At 43.7% G+C, this 18,584-nt stretch overlaps 1 protein-coding gene across 2 annotated transcripts in view; it reads left to right on the top strand.

Annotated features, from left to right (window-relative positions):
* The first annotated feature begins 835 nt into the window (after positions 1-835).
* usp44 (ubiquitin specific peptidase 44) overlaps positions 836-18,584 on the top strand; it is a 47,416-nt gene continuing 29,667 nt past the window's right edge. Inside the window, exons 1-2 of one of the 2 annotated variants that reach the window (XM_072562380.1) lie at positions 836-966; positions 14,394-15,849. In XM_072562380.1, the coding sequence (XP_072418481.1) occupies positions 14,449-15,849 (1,401 nt within the window). In that variant the 5' untranslated portion in view covers positions 836-966; positions 14,394-14,448. Of the gene's footprint in view, positions 967-14,014; positions 14,303-14,393; positions 15,850-18,584 lie in introns of those variants that run through there. The other variant, XM_072562381.1, reaches the window with a different exon arrangement.

Below are 18,584 nucleotides of genomic sequence, written 5' to 3'. Positions count from 1 at the left end.
TAGAGAGAAAGTACAATTTAAAAAGCACTTCCTCTAATCTTTACAACATCTTTTCAGGTTCAATAAATTATAAACTGCTTTTCAGGTACAGACATCGTCTATATTAGAAATATAGTTGACATCTTTGGCTAAAAATGTGTTGCTGGAAAAGCGCAGCATGTCAGGCAGCATCCAAGGATGCTTGGATGCTGCCTGACCTGCTGCGCTTTTCCAGCAACACATTTTCAGCTCTGATCTCCAGCATCTGCAGTCCTCACTTTCTCCTCCATCTTTGGCTAAAGTAAAGGTTTTGAGTTCATGTTTCCTGTTGGTCAATTCATATCTCCAACTATTGGCTTTAAGCCTGGATTTGTTTCCATTAACAGGCCCAGGCCATGGGCTGAGATCAGTGATGTTGCACCCAAATCCCTGCATCTCTGACATGGTTAAGTCTGTACCTGGGTATCTAGGGAATGGTAGTGTGAGTGATCCACCAGAAAGCCTTCGGCCTGTGCTGACCAGTGAGCAACACAAGGTTTTAGGATACATCATCACCACTCTAGATGATGTAGTATCTCCAAGGGTATGTCAATTCTAGTTTGATTTGATTTAGCAAATTGGTTTACATTTTAAAATAGAAAACTTTGGTCATAGGTATATATCCTCACCACCCCCCACCCCCCAACTCCGTCCCTCAAATTATATTTAAATCTGATTGATGAAGACTTGATGTTTGGGCAATAGGGCTGAATGTGGTGATTGACAGCTCTTTGAGGGGCGGAGCCATAACCACACCAAGCCGGCGCCCACGCTGGGCGGGGCCATATGCAATGACGCTCGACGCCAGGCGGGTCGCTACGCGGTGACGCGAAACGTAGCCCGCGCGCTCCCGCCTTAAAGCGGTGACGCTACAAGATGGCGGCGCTTTGAAACGGCGGCCTCGGGCGGGACATGGAAACCAAGAGTACCCGGCCACAGGCCAGCAGGGTAAGGAGCAGGCCTGGATCGGTGGCACATATTACCCAGGGCGGAAGAGGAGGATGGCGGTAGCCCCCTGAGAGTGTGAGGGAGAGAGAAAGGGGAGGTGGGCACCTCAAAGGAGGAGCCCCCATTCACCCTCCCAGTGGGGAGGGTGTCCCTGAGTGTAACAGGGAGGGAGAAGGATGAGGGTGGGGATAGGGTGGGGATTGGGGGGGGGGAGGGCGAGGGCGAGGGGAGTGTTCTGAGGGAGGGTTGTATGAAGTGAGGTTAGAGACAAACAAAACTGCAGTTGCTGGATTCCAAAGTGGATAAACTGGAGGATGGAAGAGCCCGGGCTTGTATGAGATGATGCTGCCCGCAGAGCAGGATTGGAAATGTGCCTCCCCGAGTAAGGGAGAGCTCGATGGGAGGAGCAGAGGGGTGTGAGCTGCTTCAGGATTGTTTGCAGAGGATCCCAGATTAAGGGGAGTGTGATGAGGACTGGCATCCTGGGTATGGAAGGAAGGATGAGGTTTGCTGGGTTAAGGGGATTCTGAGGTGACTTCAGTCTGCATGTTGACAGAACAAGTATAATTAGTGTTGACACCGTACTGCAATCTGCTCCAGATAGTTTTCTGGAGTAGTGTCTTGAGTGACCAATTAGGGCATGGGATATTTTAGGTAAACTGTTAGGCAATGATAAATGGCTAATTGCTAAATCTTGTAAAATAAACTTTAGGGAACAGTGATCTTAGTATGATGACATTTTCCATTGTTTGAAGGTGTAGTTCAATATGAAACTAAGGTGTTAAACTTAATGGGAAATTGTGAAGGTATGTTGTAGATCTTGGTTGGAAAGGATATACTTTAAAAGGTTTGAAGTCAGACAGAAGTGGCAAGTGTTTAAAGAATTCAAGATCATTGGGTAATAGCAAAGGCTAATTGACTTGTTTTATTTCAAGGGGAATTGAATGTAAAACTAAGGAAGTTTTGTGAAAACCATACAATGCACATTCAGACCACAGCTGGAATACTGTATATTTTTGGGCCCCTGATCTAAGTAAAAATGTACTGACCACTGTAGATAATCCACAGAAAGTTCCTTTGGCTGATAACACGTATGGAGCATTACGTTGAGAGGTTGAGTAGTAGGGGAGCTTTTGAAATACAGAAGAATGAGAGATGACCTTGTTGAAACAAAGATTTAAAGCACTGGCCAAAGTAGGTGCAGAATAGTTATTTTCCTTTACGTGAGAGCCTGGTACAAGGGCATAATCTTAGGATAAGGGGGTCACATATTGAAGGCAGATGAGGAATTTCTTCTGAAGGTGGTGAATCCGTGAAATTCTTTACTGCAGAGGGCTGTTGATCTTGTGTCGTTAAGTAAATTTAAGGCTGAAAATGATTTTTTTTTGGACTGGTAAGAAAATTGATCATCTGCAAAGTGTAACAAAGTGGAGCTGAAGTTTATCTGTTCAGCCTTGATCTCATTGATCGGTAGAATGGTTTTGATGGGCTGAATGGCCTACTTTTGCTCCTATGTATTTAGTGCTTGGTTTTCAGAAAGCATCCTTTTTTTATAAAGAAGAAAAAGTCCCCATTAGAAAAAGTGAAATATGGATATTGCTATATGAGAAGCAGTTGAAGTATCTGGGTTGTACTCAAAATTTAGAAGGATATGGGTGAATCTAATTGAGACTTAGAATTCTGAGAGTTCTGGATAGAGTGGATGTGGAGACGATGTTTTCAGTATTCGGAGAGACCAGGACCTGAGGGCACAGTCTCAGCGAAGAGATGATCTCTTAGAACTGAGATGAGGATGAATTTCCTCAACCAGAGGGTGGTGAATCTGTGGAAGCCAAGTCATTGAGTGCATTTAAGACAGAAATGTGGTTCTTGGTAAGGATATCAAGCGTTTTCAGGAGAATTGGGTTGAGAAACATATCAGCCATGATCAAATGGTGGGGCAGATTTGATGGACTAAATGGCCTCATTCTGCTGCTGTATCTTGTGATCTTGTAATGTTAATCACTTTTAAAAGGTTTATATTGTTGCCAAAAACCGTTCTAAGCTTGCGGCTCAGCAGAATTTTAAGAATGTAGCAAAGTAGTAAAAAGAATAGATATGACTGTAAAATAGCAAGAAACAGAAAATGCATTGTAAAATCCTGTCCGTATGTAAAAAGAAAAAGATTGGCAGTGACAAATCTTGGTCCATTATGTTCTGACACGGGGCAAACCCTCCTGCTTAATTTAAAATCAGCAACACAAGATTTATCCTGTGCAATAATCTATAAAAATTCGAGTGGCCAAGAGCTATTTAAAGTAAAAATTAGCCACTTTATTTCTTAAAGTATAACAGAGAATAATTAACTAACAACTGTTTACAATTCCTTACTCTGTTACCTTCCCTTCTATAATACTACTCCGATAAAACTCCCAATTAAGATTTACAAAACAAGACTACTTATCTAAAAGCCAGGCAGCTTTTGGTTCTTCTATTTGGATCTTCTTGTGTCGTCTTTTGCTCTTCTTAGGGGTTTCTGGTCGTCACAGGTTACTGATTGAAAAGCTACCTTCTAAGAGAGCTATTTTTCAAGCAGTTTGTTTACATGCTGGACTTGGTAGTTCTGCTCTCAACTGTTCGATTTTCCCTGGTCTTGTACCCCCAAAGCATTGGATTGTGTCATTAGCTTTTAAGATTGTCAATATACTAAATCCAAACTGGATTGGAGGTGGTATTTTTTGGGGTAGAATTTAAACTGATTGGCCTAATTTGAGTATGCTTTTTTTACACCAGGCAAGGAGCTAATTGAGTTGTTCGACCAAGTGTTACATTGTTACCTTATTGAGAATACTTGGTGCTCTGTCCGGTAGTTCTGCTGCTTTTAACTCTCTTAAAGTACACCCACATCTTAACAATTATAAGCAGAGACCAAATAGGACATAGAGAGCAATGGGCCTCAAATGAGGGCAATACAGGAAGTCTCCCTGAAATAAGGAGTCCCATGAGTATGTGGAAGTGAAAGAAATGAGTATTTATTTTAAAGTAAACCAGTGTTGGAAAAAATAATGGGATTAAAACTTATTTCCTGAATCGTGCTGACTTTCATACAGGACTATCCCAAAAGGATTTGAGTACAGGAGCTACATAATTGTTTGGAACATTCATGAGGGTACAGTTCTGGTCCCCTTGCAGTAGAGAGGATATGCTTATCAGGGGGAATGTAGTAGAATTTCACCAGACTGATTCCTGGGACAGTAAGACTGTCCTGCAAGGAGAGATTGAGGAGACAGGGCCTGTATTATCTGGAGTTTAGAAGAATGAAAGGCAATCTCACAGACTTAATAAATGTCCTTGTATGAATAGGCAGCATGGATGCAGAAAGGGTATTTCCCTCTGGTTGTGGGATCTAGAATAAGAGAGCACATCTCCAAAGTCATTTAGGACTGTGACAAAAGGGAGCTTCCTTGTGGTGAATCTTTAGTATCCTGTCCCTTGGTTGTGGAAGCTTGGTCATTATGCAAATTTAAGTTAGTTTGATAGATTTCTAATTGATCACATAGGGGATTTTGGGAAAGTGGGAATCTGGTGCTGAAGTATATGATTGGCCATGATCTAGAATGGCAGAGCAGGCTTGAAGAGCTGATTGACCTCGTCCCGTTTTTATGTTACTGTGTTTAAACATGCTACATAAAATTTTAGTTTTCCGAAAATGCAAAAGATGCTGTTGAAATGCAAGACTTTTTATTTCACTCACCTGTTCCCATTGCATAAGCTAGCCCACCATTGGGTCAGAAGTCTGTGTAAGAGAGCTTCCCATCTCTCTCCTCTGTTGTCCTCTTCTCTCCCCAATTATCTTCAGGCTGTTGTCTGTTTAGAGTGTCACCTGCATCAGTCAAATTTAGTGTGTTTCTACTTAATAGCAATCATCATTTTAGGTTGTTGTAAAGCCCTACTACAAAACTGAGGAGCACTTGAGTTTTCTAAAACTAGTTGGAAGTATTTCCCATTAAAAGAACGATTGGGAAAGGCTGGATCAAATACAGGTTAAATTACGACAGGTCAAATGGAGTGTTAATTGGGTGAGAAGAGAGAGGTGTAAAGGAGGTATGTGTTCAGAGAACAGGGTGTTGGGGGTGATAGAGTATACTGGGTGGTTGCAGAACAAGGATGCCTACAGAACCTCCAAAGGGAATGGGAGTGTTTTGCTTAGTGTCTTGAAACTCTTTTGCAATGTGTGCAGTTTAACTTGATTTGTAAGAGATAAATTTAAATGTTATCAAAATTCCACTTTTTGCATGTTGGTTCATAGCTAGTTTTCATTTGTTTTATCTCTCATGCTGTTGTATTTTGTTGTGAAGTTCACTGACTCCAATCTAGCACGGTGGAGAAAATTCTAAACTCATTTAGAGTCATAGAGATGTACAGCATGGAAACGGACCCTTCGATCCAACTTGTCCATGCCGACCAGATATCCCAAACTAATCTAGTCCCACCTGCCAGCACCAGGCCCATATCCCTCCAAACCCTTCCTATTCTTATACCCATCCGGATGCCTTTTAAATGTTGCAATTGTACCAGCATCTACCACTTCCTCTGGCAGTTCATTCCATACACATACCACTCTCTGTGTGAAAAAGTTTCCCCTTGGGTCTCTTTTATATCTTTCCCCTCTCACCCTAAACCTATGCCCTCTAGTTCTGGACTCCCCCACCCCAGGGAAAAGACTTAGCCTATTTATCCTATCCATGCCCCTCATAATTTTGTAAACCTCTAAGGTTGCCCCTCAGCATCCGACACTCCAGGGAAAACAGCCCTTGTCTATTCAACTTCTCCCTATAGCTCAATATCATTGTAAATCTTTTCTGAACCTCTTCAAGCTTCACAATATCCTTCCGATAGGAAGGAGACAAGATTTGCACACAATATTCCCACAGTGGCCTAACCAATGTCTTGTACAGCTGCAACATGACCTCCCAACTCCTGTATTCAATACTCTGACCAATAAAGGAAAGCATACCAAACGCTGTCTTCACTAAGGTAAAAACAATGACTGCAGATGCTGAAAACCAAATACTGGATTAGTGGTGCTGGAAGAGCACAGCAGTTCAGGCAGCATCCAACGAGCAGCGAAATCGACGTTTCAGGCAAAAGCCCTTCATCAGGAATAAAGGCAGTGAGCCTGCAGCATGGAGAGATAAGCTAGAGGAGGGTGGAGGTGGGGAGAGAGTAGCATAGAGTACAATGGGTGAGTGGGGGAGGAGATGAAGGAGATAGGTCAAGGAGGAGAGGATGGAGTGGATAGGTGGAAAAGAAGATAGGCAGGTCGGACAAGTCAAGGAGACAGTAACTTCAAGCTGGAAGTTTGAAACTAGGATGAGGTGGGGGAAGCGGAAATGAGGAAGCTGTTGAAGTCCACATTGATGCCCTGGGTTGAAGTGTTCCGAGGCGGAAGATGAGGCGTTCTTCCTCCAGGCGTCTGGTGGTGAGGGAGCGGCGGTGAAAGAGGCCCTCCATGTCCTCGGCAGAGTGGGAGGGGGAGTTGAAATGTTGGGCCACGGGGCGGTTTGGTTGATTGGTGCGGGTGTCTCGGAGATGTTCCCTAAAGCGCTCTGCTAGGAGGCGCCCAGTCTCCCCAATGTAGAGGAGACCACATCGGGAGCAACGGATACAATAAATGATATTAGCGGATGTGCAGGTGAAACTTTGATGGATGTGGAAGGCTCCTTTAGGGTAGAGGTGAGGGAGGAAGTGTGGGCACAGGTTTTACAGTTCCTGTGGTGGCAGGGGAAAGTACCAGAATGGGAGGGTGGGTCGTAGGGGGGTGTGGACCTGACCAGGTAGTCACGGAGGGAACGGTCTTTGCGGAAGGCGGAAAGGGGTGGGGAGGGAAATATTTCCCTGGTGGTGGGGTCTTTTTGGAGGTGGCGGAAATGTCGGTGGATGATTTGGTTGATGTGAAGGTTTGTAGGGTGGAAGGTGAGCACCAGGGGCGTTCTGTCCTTGTTACGGTTGGAGGGGTGGGGGCGGAGGTGCGGGATGTGGACGAGATGCGTTGGAGGGCATCTTTAACCACGTGGGAAGGGAAATTGCGGTCTCTAAAGAAGGAGGCCATCTGGTGTGTCCTATGGTGGAACTGGTCCTCCTGGGAGCAGATACGGCGGAGGCGGAGAAATTGGGAATACAGGATGGCATTTTTGCAAGAGATAGGGTGGGAAGAGGTGTAATCCAGGTAGCTATAGGAGTCAGTGGGTTTGTAAAAAATGTCAGTGTCAAGTCGGTTGTCACTAATGGAGATGGAGAGGTCCAGGAAGGGGAGCGAGGTGTCAGAGATAGTCCAGGTAAATTTAAGGTCAGGGTGGAATGTGTTGGTGAAGTTGATGAATTGCTCAACCTCCTCGCGGGAGCACGAGGTGGCGCCAATGCAGTATTCAATGTAGCGGAGGAAGAGGTGGGGAGTGGTGCTGGTGTAATTACGAAAGATCAACTGTTCTACATAGCCAACAAAGAGACAGGCATAGCTGGGGCCCATACGTGTGCCCATGGCTACGCCTTTGGTCTGGAGGAAGTGGGAGGATTCAAAGGAGAAATTGTTAAGGGTGAGGACCAGTTCAGCCAAACGAATGAGAGTGTCAGTGGAAGGGTACTGTTGGGGACGTCTGGAGAGGAAAAAACGGAGGGCTTGGAGGCCCTGGTCATGGCGAATGGAGGTGTCCTCACCATCAAGCCAGCGGATAAAGGGGGCGCAGTGGTAGTCTGGCGCACTGACCTCTACACCGCTGAAGCCAAACGCCAACTCGAGGACACCTCTTCCTACTGCTCCCTCGACCATGACCCCACCCCCCCATCACCAAACCATCATCTCCCAGACCATACAGAACTTCTTCACCTCAGGAGATCTCCCACCCACAACTTCCAACCTCATAGTCCGGGAACCCCGCACTGCCCGGTTCTACCTCCTTCCCAAGATCCACAAGCCTGACCACCCTGGTCGACCCATTGTCTCAGCATGCTCCTGCCCCACTGAACTCATCTCTACCTACCTTGACACTGTCTTATCCCCCCTAGTCCAGGAACTCCCCACATATGTTTGAGACACCACCCACACCCTCCACCTCCTCCAAGACTTCCGTTTCCCCGGCCCCCAACGCCTTATCTTCACCATGGATATCCAATCCCTCTCAGTCTTCACTATCCTATCTACCTGTGACTCCACTTTTTAAGGAGCTATGAACCTGCATTCCAGGGTCTCTTTGTTCAGCAACACTCTCTAGGACCTTGCCATTAAGTGTATACGTCTTGCTAAGATTTGCTTTCCCAAAATGCAGCACCTTAAAATTATCTAAATTAAACTCCATCTGCCACTTCTCAGCCCATTGGCCCATCTGATCAAGATCCTGTTGTAATCTGAGGTAACTCCTTCGCTATCCACTACACCTCCAATTTTGGTGTCATCTGCAAACTTACTAACTGTACCTCTTATGCTCACATCCAAATCATTTATATAAATTATGAAAAGTAGAGGGCCCAGCACTGATCCTTGTGGCACTCCACTGGTCGCAGGCCTCCAGCCTGAAAAACAACCCTCCTCCATCACCCTCTGTGGTGCATTTGCTGCATTCCTTCACGACCACACATCACTTAATGTGCCATGTGTCAAACTTGTATTTCCAGAGCATGGCGAGATGAAGGAGCAGCTGTTACTGGTGGAGAAATGTACATCCAGCATGCAAAAGATGCCACAATTGGTGCAACTACGATATTGACAATGATGTTTCCTCGAAGCATGGGTGTGTGACTGTGTGAAGATCAGGGATGAGTCATGCAGAAGATGCACAGGCTACTTACTCAACATGCAAGCGCGTCAGCAGTTTTAAAGACACTGTATATTGCATGGAACAGCTGTGCACAGAAGGGAAAAAAGGATATTAATTGTAGAAATGGGGTGGATTGTCGAAATAGGGAGTGCTGAGGCCACGGTGGGATTCAGATTGAAGAACGTCATTCCCCCTATCTTGCACAAGCCAATCTAAAAGAATTAGACAACCCAAACCTACGTTCCACCTCTTGCTCCATAGCCCTGTAGGTTACAACACTTTAAAATGTATCTTCTAGTACTTTAAACACCGCAAGAGTTTCTTTCTCTTGAGCCCTTTCCTCATAATTTAGTCAAGTCAATCATGACCTTTCTTTAACACATCCATGCTACCTGTCCATGATTAATCTGTCCCTTTCTAAATGAAGGTTTATTCTGTTCCTCAGATTTTTCCAATAATCTATCTACCAAGGCTAGACTTACTACCATTTAATTATTTCGTTCATCCCTTCCTTTTTAAACAATATTACTTGTTCATCCATCCTCTGTCACTCAGGCTGTTATCAAAGATTGTTGGAAAACAATGGTCAGCTTATCCCAGTGTCCCTTGCTTTTCTTAGCATCTAGGGATTCATTTAATTCAGCCAAAGATGGTAAACTTTTTAATGTTTATGTTGTTCCAGTATTTCACACTTTCAAACAATGACGTCTGCGTTATCTGCCTTCATTTGTGAAGACAGATACAGGGTACATAGTCTCTAATCTCTTCTGTTCTTCCATTAGTTATCTTTTTGGTCTTTATAGATATTTTTCAGATTGTTCAGGGACGTTATTACATGCCTTAGGGGGCAGGTGGGACTTGAACTTTGCCCTTCTGGTTCGGGAGTAGGGATGCTGTCACTGCAGTCAAATCCCTGACATGCTCTTTGTATATGTAAAAACAATGACTGCAGATGCTGGAAAACAAATACTGGATTAGCGGTGCTGGAAGAGCACAGCAGTTCAGGCAGCATCCAACAAGCAGCGAAATCGACGGTCAAGGAGGAGAGGGTGGAGTGGATAGGTGGAAAAGGAGATAGGCAGGTCGGACAAGTCAAGGAGACAGTGCTGAGCTGGAAGTTTGAAACTAGGATGAGGTGGGGGAAGGGGAAATGAGGAAGCTGTTGAAGTCCACATTGATGCCCTGGGGTTGAAGTGTTCCGAGGCGGAAGATGAGGCGTTCTTCCTCCAGGCGTCTGGTGGTGAGGGAGCGGCGGTGAAGGAGGCCCAGGACCTCCATGTCCTCGGCAGAGTGGGAAGGGGAGTTGAAATGTTGGGCCACGGGGCGGTTTGGTTGATTGGTGCGGGTGTCTCGGAGATGTTCCCTAAAGCGCTGATAGGAGGCGCCCAGTCTGCCCAATGTAGAGGAGACCACATCGGGAGCAACGGATACAATAAATGATATTGGTGGATGTGCAGGTAAAACTTTGTATGTGGTAGGCTCCTTTAGGGCCTTGGATAGAGGTGAGGGAGGAGGTGTGGGCACAGGTTTTACAGTTCCTGCGGTGGCAGAGGAAAGTGCCAGACTGGGAGGGTGGGTCGTAGGGGGGTGTTTGAGTTTTGTATTTGCCTTGATTTTTGCTTGACAGTAAATTTCATGCCAGCTTTCTGCTTTCCTGATTTTTAAACTTTTTAAAAAATGTTTTAATTTCACTCTCATATTTTCTATATTTTAAGCTTTCAACTGTATTGAGATGTTCTCGTCTGGCAAACATTCTTATCCTATGTTATATTCTCTTTGACATCTAGGGTGGAGGTGGGATCTAGATTTGGGAGTCCTGCCTTTGTCTTTCGTGGCTATATATTTCTGAGCAGCATCTATCTCTTCAGTGAATATATCCTGCTGCTCTAACACTAATTTGCCTTCAAGGAGCTGATTCCAGACCACTTTGCCTAATTGTATCTAATTAAAATTGGCCTGTTCTCTGTTTAAAGCTTTGACTTGTTCTGTCTTCTGCCTCCACTGCTGCGCTAAACCAAACTCCATTCTGATCACTGTGACAAAGATGCTGTCCCATTGATGATACTCCTACCTGACCAACTTTGTTCCTATAACTAAAGCTGGAACTGTCCATCGTCTTTGGGTTTTCTGTGTATGGGCAAAAATTGTGCTCTTGAGTGTATGCATATGTTTAGCAGAATGAGGTGACTTGATTGAAGCAAATAAGACCCTAAGGGGTCTTGACCACATGGATGTGGAACAGATATTTCCTCTTCTGGGAGAGTCTAGAACTAGGAGTTGCTCCTTAAAAATAAGGGTCCTCCCATTTTGGGAGAATCATTTTCTGAGGTTCATGAATTTTTGGAACTTTCTTCAAACTGTGGTGTAAACAAAAGTCTTTGAAACTTTTAAAATTAGAGATTAGTAGATACCTGATAAGCAAGACAGCGAAAGGAGAGTCAGGAATGCAGAATAATCGCATCAGCCATGATCTTATTGAATGGCATGACAGGCTCAAGAGGTTGAATAGCCTTCTACTGTTCTTAACCTGTCTGTTAAGAATTCTGTGCTACCTGTGCCTTTTGCCCATTACTAGAAGAATTGAAGTTCTGTGCTATTACTGCCTTATTGTTTGTGCACTCAACAATTGAAAACAAGGATGCAAATTTCGATGGTGTTGCTGGCTTGGGAGTCAGTGTAGGTCAGGGTGCAGATGGATGGTGGGTGAATGGAACTTGCTGTAAGTTAGGATATAGACTGCAGAGTTTAGATAACCTCTGGTTTATCATGGGTGCATTGGGAGGTCACATGAGTATTGGAGCTGAATTTTGACATTCATGTTGCAAGTCTCAAATCTTTGACCATTGTAAGTTCAGTGCTCCATAGCACTCCTCCTGGCACAAGTCATAAGAGTAATTTAGAAACTGCGTGCTACTTATTGTGCACACTTCCTGTTTCCTCTCCACAGTATCATCCGTGTACAGTTTACAGGCCTTTATGGAACCACTTCCCGCTGAGTTCCTTGTGTGGGTTTAAAAGCTAAGATTTATGCCGAAGTCTTGTCAGATTAGCCTGTTGCTCAATTCTGATATAGCATATTTAATTTTTTATTCAGTGTTTAGTAAACTGGCTATCATTGGTGAATTTCAGTTCTTGAGTCTGAACTTGATTCTGATAGTCTATTCACACAGTTGCATTTTAGCAGTCATGTTAAAAAGCATTGCATTTTATTCTTATTGCTTTTTGATAACTCCAGTTTAATGTTTTCTAAGTCTAATACTTGTTTACAGTCACACATTTATTTCTTACCACTTCTATAGTTGCCTAATTGAATTTGAATCCAATCTAGAATGTCTGGACTGAATCATTTTGGATTTTGGAGGATTCTGGAGTTTTGGAATAAGAATGCCTGATATATGTTGCTGATTTTTTTTTCTAATATACCATAGCTGGTATTTAAAAAAACAAACTTTATCCGGAAAGCCTTGGGTCTGCTCAATACCAGTGCAAAAGGAGAGGAAAGTGAAAGAGAGCTGGAGAGAAATCAAGAGTGAAAGGTGGAGAAATAGACACCAGGATAGAGGCATAGACTTGGAGAGTTTAGAAGCTCGAAGATTGTATGATTCCTGGCTGGTGATAGAGTGGATGGGGGAAAGGGAGGACCTCAGACAGACGGGCATAAAGTTCTGTGGAAGCCATTGCTAACTTGGAACTCTATGGTCCTGAAATTTTAGCTTTTCAGTAATTCAGCTTCTCAAAAATGTTAGCATTTGGAATCCCAACCGTCACTTTGGGAAGCCCTGGTGTAGAGAGATACGTTTATAACATATTTAAATGCTGTTGAATGTCAGGGGCAGATGGTTAGATTGTTTCGTGTTGGAGATGATCATTGCCTGTGAGTTGTGTGGTTTGGATGTTACTGGCCACTTTTCAGGCCAAACCTGGATGTTGCCCAGGTATAGGTGCACATTCTGTCAAAAGACTTACAATGGTGCTGAACGTTGTGCAGTCATTGAGTATCCCCCACTTTTGACTTATGATGGCAGGAAGGTTAGAGATGAAACTGCTTATGGTGATTGGGTCTAGGACTCTATCCTGCAACAATTTTCTGGGTCTGGTATGTTTACCTCCTAGTACTGTAGCTGTAGGCATGATTCTCATTGACTGCAGTTTTGCTAGAACTCCCTGATGCTCTACTCAGTCAAATGTGGCGAAAGTGAGGACTGCAGATGCTGGAGATCAGAGCTGAAAATGTGTTGCTGGAAAAGCGCAGCAGGTCAGGCAGCATCCAAGGAACAGGAGAATCGGCGTTTCGGGCATCTGTTTTCCTGAAGAAGGGCTGATGCCCGAAACGTCGATTCTCCTGTTCCTTAGATGTTGCCTGACCTGCTGCGCTTTTCCAGCAACACTTTCAGCTCAGTCAAATGTGGCCTCAATGTCAACGTTATCACTCTCCTCACCTATGGGTTTCAGCTGTTTTTCACATGTTTGGACCAAAGCTGGTTGAGGTGGTAATTGGCCAGGTTGAATTTGACTTGTGTTTTGTAGACAGGACATGCCTGGGCAATTTTCCACATTATTCGGAAGATGCCTCTGATGTAGCTGGACTGGAACGGCTTGACTAGGACTTGTTCTGTAACATATGTCTCTTCTCCCCGCCCCCACCGTCCCCCACCCCCCCCTCCTCCACTCCACAAGTTAGTTCAATTGCCATAATTTACAAATGGATGTGACAGGATTGAGGACTTTTGATCTAATCTGTTAGCTACTGGACTGTTTAACTTTGTACTAATTCTGTTGTTTGATGTACAAATGGTTCTAGGTAAAAACAATGACTGCAGATGGTGGAAATCAGAGTCTAGATTAGAGTGGTGCTGGAAAAGCACAGCAGTTCAGGCAGCATCTGAGGAACAGTAAAATCGATGTTTCGGGCAAAAGCCCTTCATCAGGAATACAGGCAGAGAGCCTGAAGGGTGGAGAGATAAATGAGGTGGGGGTGGGGAGAAAGTAGCATGGAGTACAATAGGTGCGTGGGGGAGGGGATGAAGGTAATAGGTCGGGGGCGGGGGTGGGGTGGAGTGGATAGGTGGAAAAGGAGATAGGCAGGTAGAACAAGTCATGGGGACAGTGCTCATCTGGAAGTTTGGAACTGGGGTGAGGTAGGGGAAGGGGAAATGAGGAAACTGTTGAAGTCCACATTGATGCCCTGAGGTTGAAGTATTCCGAGGCAGTAGATGAGGTGTTCTTCCTCTGGTGGTGAGGGGGCAGCGATGAAGGAGGCCCAGAACCTCCATGTCCTCGGCAGAGTGGGAGGGGGAGTTGAAATGTTGGGCCACAGGGCAGTGTGGTTGATTGGGGGTGCGGGTGTCCCAGAGATGTTCCCTAAAGCACTCTGTTAGGAGGTGTACAAATGGTTCTGAATTGTGGCTTTGTTAGACGGATACCTTATTTTTAGCTAAGCCTAGTGCTATTCCTGACATGCCATCCTGCACCCCTTATTGAACCAGAGTTGAGGATGATCATATTTCCACGTGGGACAATTGTACTTTTACCTTAGCATTTTGGTAATGTAATGCTAACAAATTGTGCCACACATTTCCTGCTTGTGGAAGTTGAACTTAATCCTCATTATCCTCTCTTTTGTATATCTTGCAGGTTAACAAATTGGATATTTGTCATGTATCTTCGAGAATGATATCACTTGAAATCAATGGATAAATGCAAGCACGTAGGGCGGCTTCGGCTTGCCCAGGATCATTCGATCTTAAACCCCCAAAAATGGCATTGTGTGGACTGCAATACTACAGAGTCGATGTGGGCATGTCTCAGCTGTTCACATGTTGCCTGTGGACGCTATAACGAAGAGCATGCACTAAAACATTTTCAGGAAAGCAAACACCCTGTAGCCTTGGAAGTAAATGAATTTTATGTATTTTGTTATGTTTGTGATGACTATGTGCTGAATGATAATGCGACAGGTGATCTCAAATTGTTGAGGAGCACATTAAGTGCGATCAAGAGCCAGAACTATGACTGTACAACTCGAAGTGGTAGGACTTTACGGTCAATGGCAGGAAGTGATGACACTTATCTTTCTCGGGGTTGTGCACAGGCACAGTTGCGAAATGAGGATAGGATGTTCACTGCACTTTGGCATCGCCGTAAACTGCTTTTGTCTAAGGTGTTCCAGTCTTGGTTTGCTCTGACAAGCAGTGGAAAACTGAGGCTCGAAGAAGAACGGCTAAAAGAAGAGGCTGAACTGAAAAGGGAAGAAGCCAGAAAAAGGCGACAAGAGCTAAAGCAGCGGCTACATGCTGAGTTGCTAAGTGCACCACCACGCAAAAGTTCCCGTTTAAACGAACTCTCTCAAGTTAGTGATCTGGCACCTCTACAATCACCAGCAAAATATCCAGCTGTAACAACTGCCCTTACGTCAAGTGCAGTTAGATTGAAAAAAATTGGTGATTCTCCTATTAAACGGAGACCCACAGTCACACCTGGTGTGACAGGACTGAGAAACTTGGGAAATACCTGCTATATGAACTCCATTCTGCAAGTGCTAAGTCATCTGCAAATATTTTGCGAGTGTTTCTTGCATTTTGATTTGAGTCAAACTCAGGAGCTGCTGGCTAGTACAGCAAATGGGAAAACAAGGCCCTCAAACCAGCAATATTTGGTTAGTGATATTAATTCAAGCACATCTTTGATAGATGAGAAGATCTTGAGACGATCCAGTCTTTCTGAAGGATTGAGTGGGGGAGCATCAAGTAGCAGAAATAGGGAGCTAATTCAGTTGAAGGAGCCAAGCTCAAAGCACATCTCTCTGTGTCATGAACTCCACACCCTTTTTCTGGTCATGTGGTCTGGCAAGTGGGCTTTGGTATCTCCCTTTGCTATGCTTCACTGTGTATGGCGACTGATCCCAACATTCCGTGGATATGCCCAACAGGATGCTCAAGAATTCCTGTGTGAGCTATTGGATAAAGTCCAGCAGGAGTTGGAAGCTGCAAAAACAATGTGCACAGCCCCGATCCCCATATCGCAGCAACAGATAATCAGGAAAGTTCTGACTGTGGTTAACACCATTTTCCATGGACAACTACTCAGTCAGGTAATGGCTGTATTACTGAGCAAGGCTTTATAGTGGCATTTTCTGTTTATTGACAAATGAGAATGCAGTATGAAATTAATTTCAGAAGTCGTAATTAAAATCTTGCATTTCAGTTCTGCAACAATGGCAACACTTTGATTCACTTTGCTCCTCTCTTTACTCTCCTAATTCAATAACTTGAGGCTGCACAAGAAAATAGCCCTGAGATTTTGCTGAGCGTGTATAACCTCTGATCACCACTTGCCATTATTAATGTTGGGCATATTGAGTCAAGGATGAGTCTTTAAAATAAAACTATAGTCCCAAGGCAGTGAAAGATGAGCTGTTCACTGTCAGGAGTTATCATCCCTGGAAAATTCTCCAGTCCCTGCTGAACTTAGCTGGCTCAGAAACTTGGCTCTGTTTAATTTGAAATAAATGAGGGAGCTTAATCAGGGTTGTGCTCCTTATCACTATCCACAGGTAGGATTTGTTTCCTTGAACTCTGAAGAATTTGTCTTTTCTTTGAGGACAAAGACTCTCCATACTAAATATTTCAGTTCAGGCTATTGCAATATGTAGCCTTTGAAATGCAATTAAATGTCAGAAAAGGGGAATTATGGGAGGGATAGAACAAAGTACTTAAATGGGTAGCTCTCTGAATGCTAGCACAGGTAGTGGTGTAGCTTGGATGGCCTAATCCTGCTCCCCAGTGCTGTGCTCCTAATCAAACTTAGGATATCGTGAGGGGGCTTGATAGGATGTTTCCTCATGTTGGACCAAATGGTCTATTTCCATGCTGTAGGGATTCTGTCAAGGAGACCAGAAAGGCACAACAGTTTAAGAATAAGAGATCTTCCTTTTTAAGATTGAGATGATGAGATTTGTTGGTTTGAGGAATTTTTTTCCCTGGAAGTAATGTCACTGAATTTTTATGCATGGTAGGGTTAGGTAGATTTTTGATTGATAGAGGAATCTAGGATTATGGAAGGACAGGCACATATTGGAGTTAAGAGATCAAACGACCTATTCCTGCTTCCATGCCCCAAGTGTGATTGGCTGAATAGCTTCGGGTTTTTTGCTGTATACTTGATTCTGTCTTGTGGCTGTATGACCCTATTTGCTCTCAAGATTTCCCCGATAAAATGTGTCTGCATGAATTCCCAGGTTCTGCATACTCTTGACAGCAGCACTGTTAATGTCTTGTACATATCTATCTGTCCTGCCACATTGTATCATTCCCATTTCGGAGTTAAACTTCATCTGTCATTTGAGCTGCTCATGCTGCTCACCCATTCATGCCCTGCTATAGTTGACTGGTGCCATTCTCTTTATCATACCTCCAAGTTTAGCATTAACTGTGACATTGGAATTGAGTAAAATTTCAAATATAAAGTGATCTTAGCACTTTCCAGACTGGTGCATGGGTTAATGATCTGCGATCATGACTTGTTGTTTCCTGGTCTTAAGCAATTTTATTTGTTCTAATAGGATGCTGACCCTCCTCCTTCCTCAGCATCAGTTTTGTTAATCAGTGTGTTACATGACACTTGGCCAAATGCTTTCTTAACTTCCATATAGACATCATCCATTGCAAATTCCTGTTCAAACTAAACAAAAAATTAAAAGAACTGCAGATGCAGGAAATCAGTAATAAGAACAATAATTGCTGGAAAAACCCAGCAGGTCTGGCAGCACCTGTGGAGAGAAAGCAAGTGTTAATGTTTTGGGTCCAGTAACCCTCCTTCAGAACTGAAGTTCAGTTTATGTCCCTTCAGTCTAAGGTGTTACTTCATTGAAAAATTCAATCTAACTAACCAAGCACGATCTCCTTTTTACTGACTCTCTTTCATTTGTAAAGTCCTTTCAAAAACGCTGATATCATTCCCCCTGCCCCATGATTATTTCAGAAAACCTTACCAGAGTTTGTGATGGACAGTAAAGATAATAGCTTTATCCTTTCTCCTGTTTAATTGGTGGGAGGAAAAAAAATCTCTTCATCTGATAGCACCAACTCTCTTGATGCTGAGTTAGAGCTGAATTTTCAGTGTACAAATGACCCGTTGTAAGTGAAGCTTAGGAATGCTTAAGGATATTTTCTTTGGGGCGTCTAAAGGTCATGGAGTAGAGAGAAGCCTTTATAGGAGATGCATTGATGTAGAGTAAAGGAAGCAGGCAAGGCAGTACTAACAGCTTGATAATAGAACATAATGTGGTCAATTGTTATCAAACTTCAAGAAGGTGGAGAAAGATGAGCGGGTGGTTTACATTATTCTAGTAACAGTTTCATTTGTGTATTCACTAAGGGATGGTCTGTGCAATGACAGTGTGAACACCTGCTTGGATGGGTTCACACTTGGAGTTGTGAAAGATATATCAAATATTATCTGCAATGTGGCCATACCTTGAAACCTAGACTGATTTAATTTAGAAGATTGTAGAAATCTCTTTTCTCCTGGGATGATTACAGGAATCTAGACAATGTCTTTAATACTTACTTCAATAGCTTTATTAGTATGATAGTAATTCTGTAAAATGCTAAGAATAACCACAAAGGGTCAAATCTGTGCTTGCCAGATTGTTACACTTCACTTTCTGTTTAATTTTGTTATTCATCATGGGAAATTATGTCTCACAAGCTTGATTGAGTTTTTTGAAGAATTCTCAAAGAAGATTGAGGGCAGAGTAGTAGATGTGATCTGTATGGACTTCAGTAAGGCGTTTAGCAAGGTTAGATCTCATGGAATACAGGGAGA

The sequence above is a fragment of the Chiloscyllium punctatum genome, chromosome 44 (genome assembly GCF_047496795.1).
Source record: "Chiloscyllium punctatum isolate Juve2018m chromosome 44, sChiPun1.3, whole genome shotgun sequence".
Lineage (NCBI taxonomy): Eukaryota > Metazoa > Chordata > Chondrichthyes > Orectolobiformes > Hemiscylliidae > Chiloscyllium > Chiloscyllium punctatum.
This window is presented reverse-complemented; position numbering and strand designations above follow the sequence as displayed.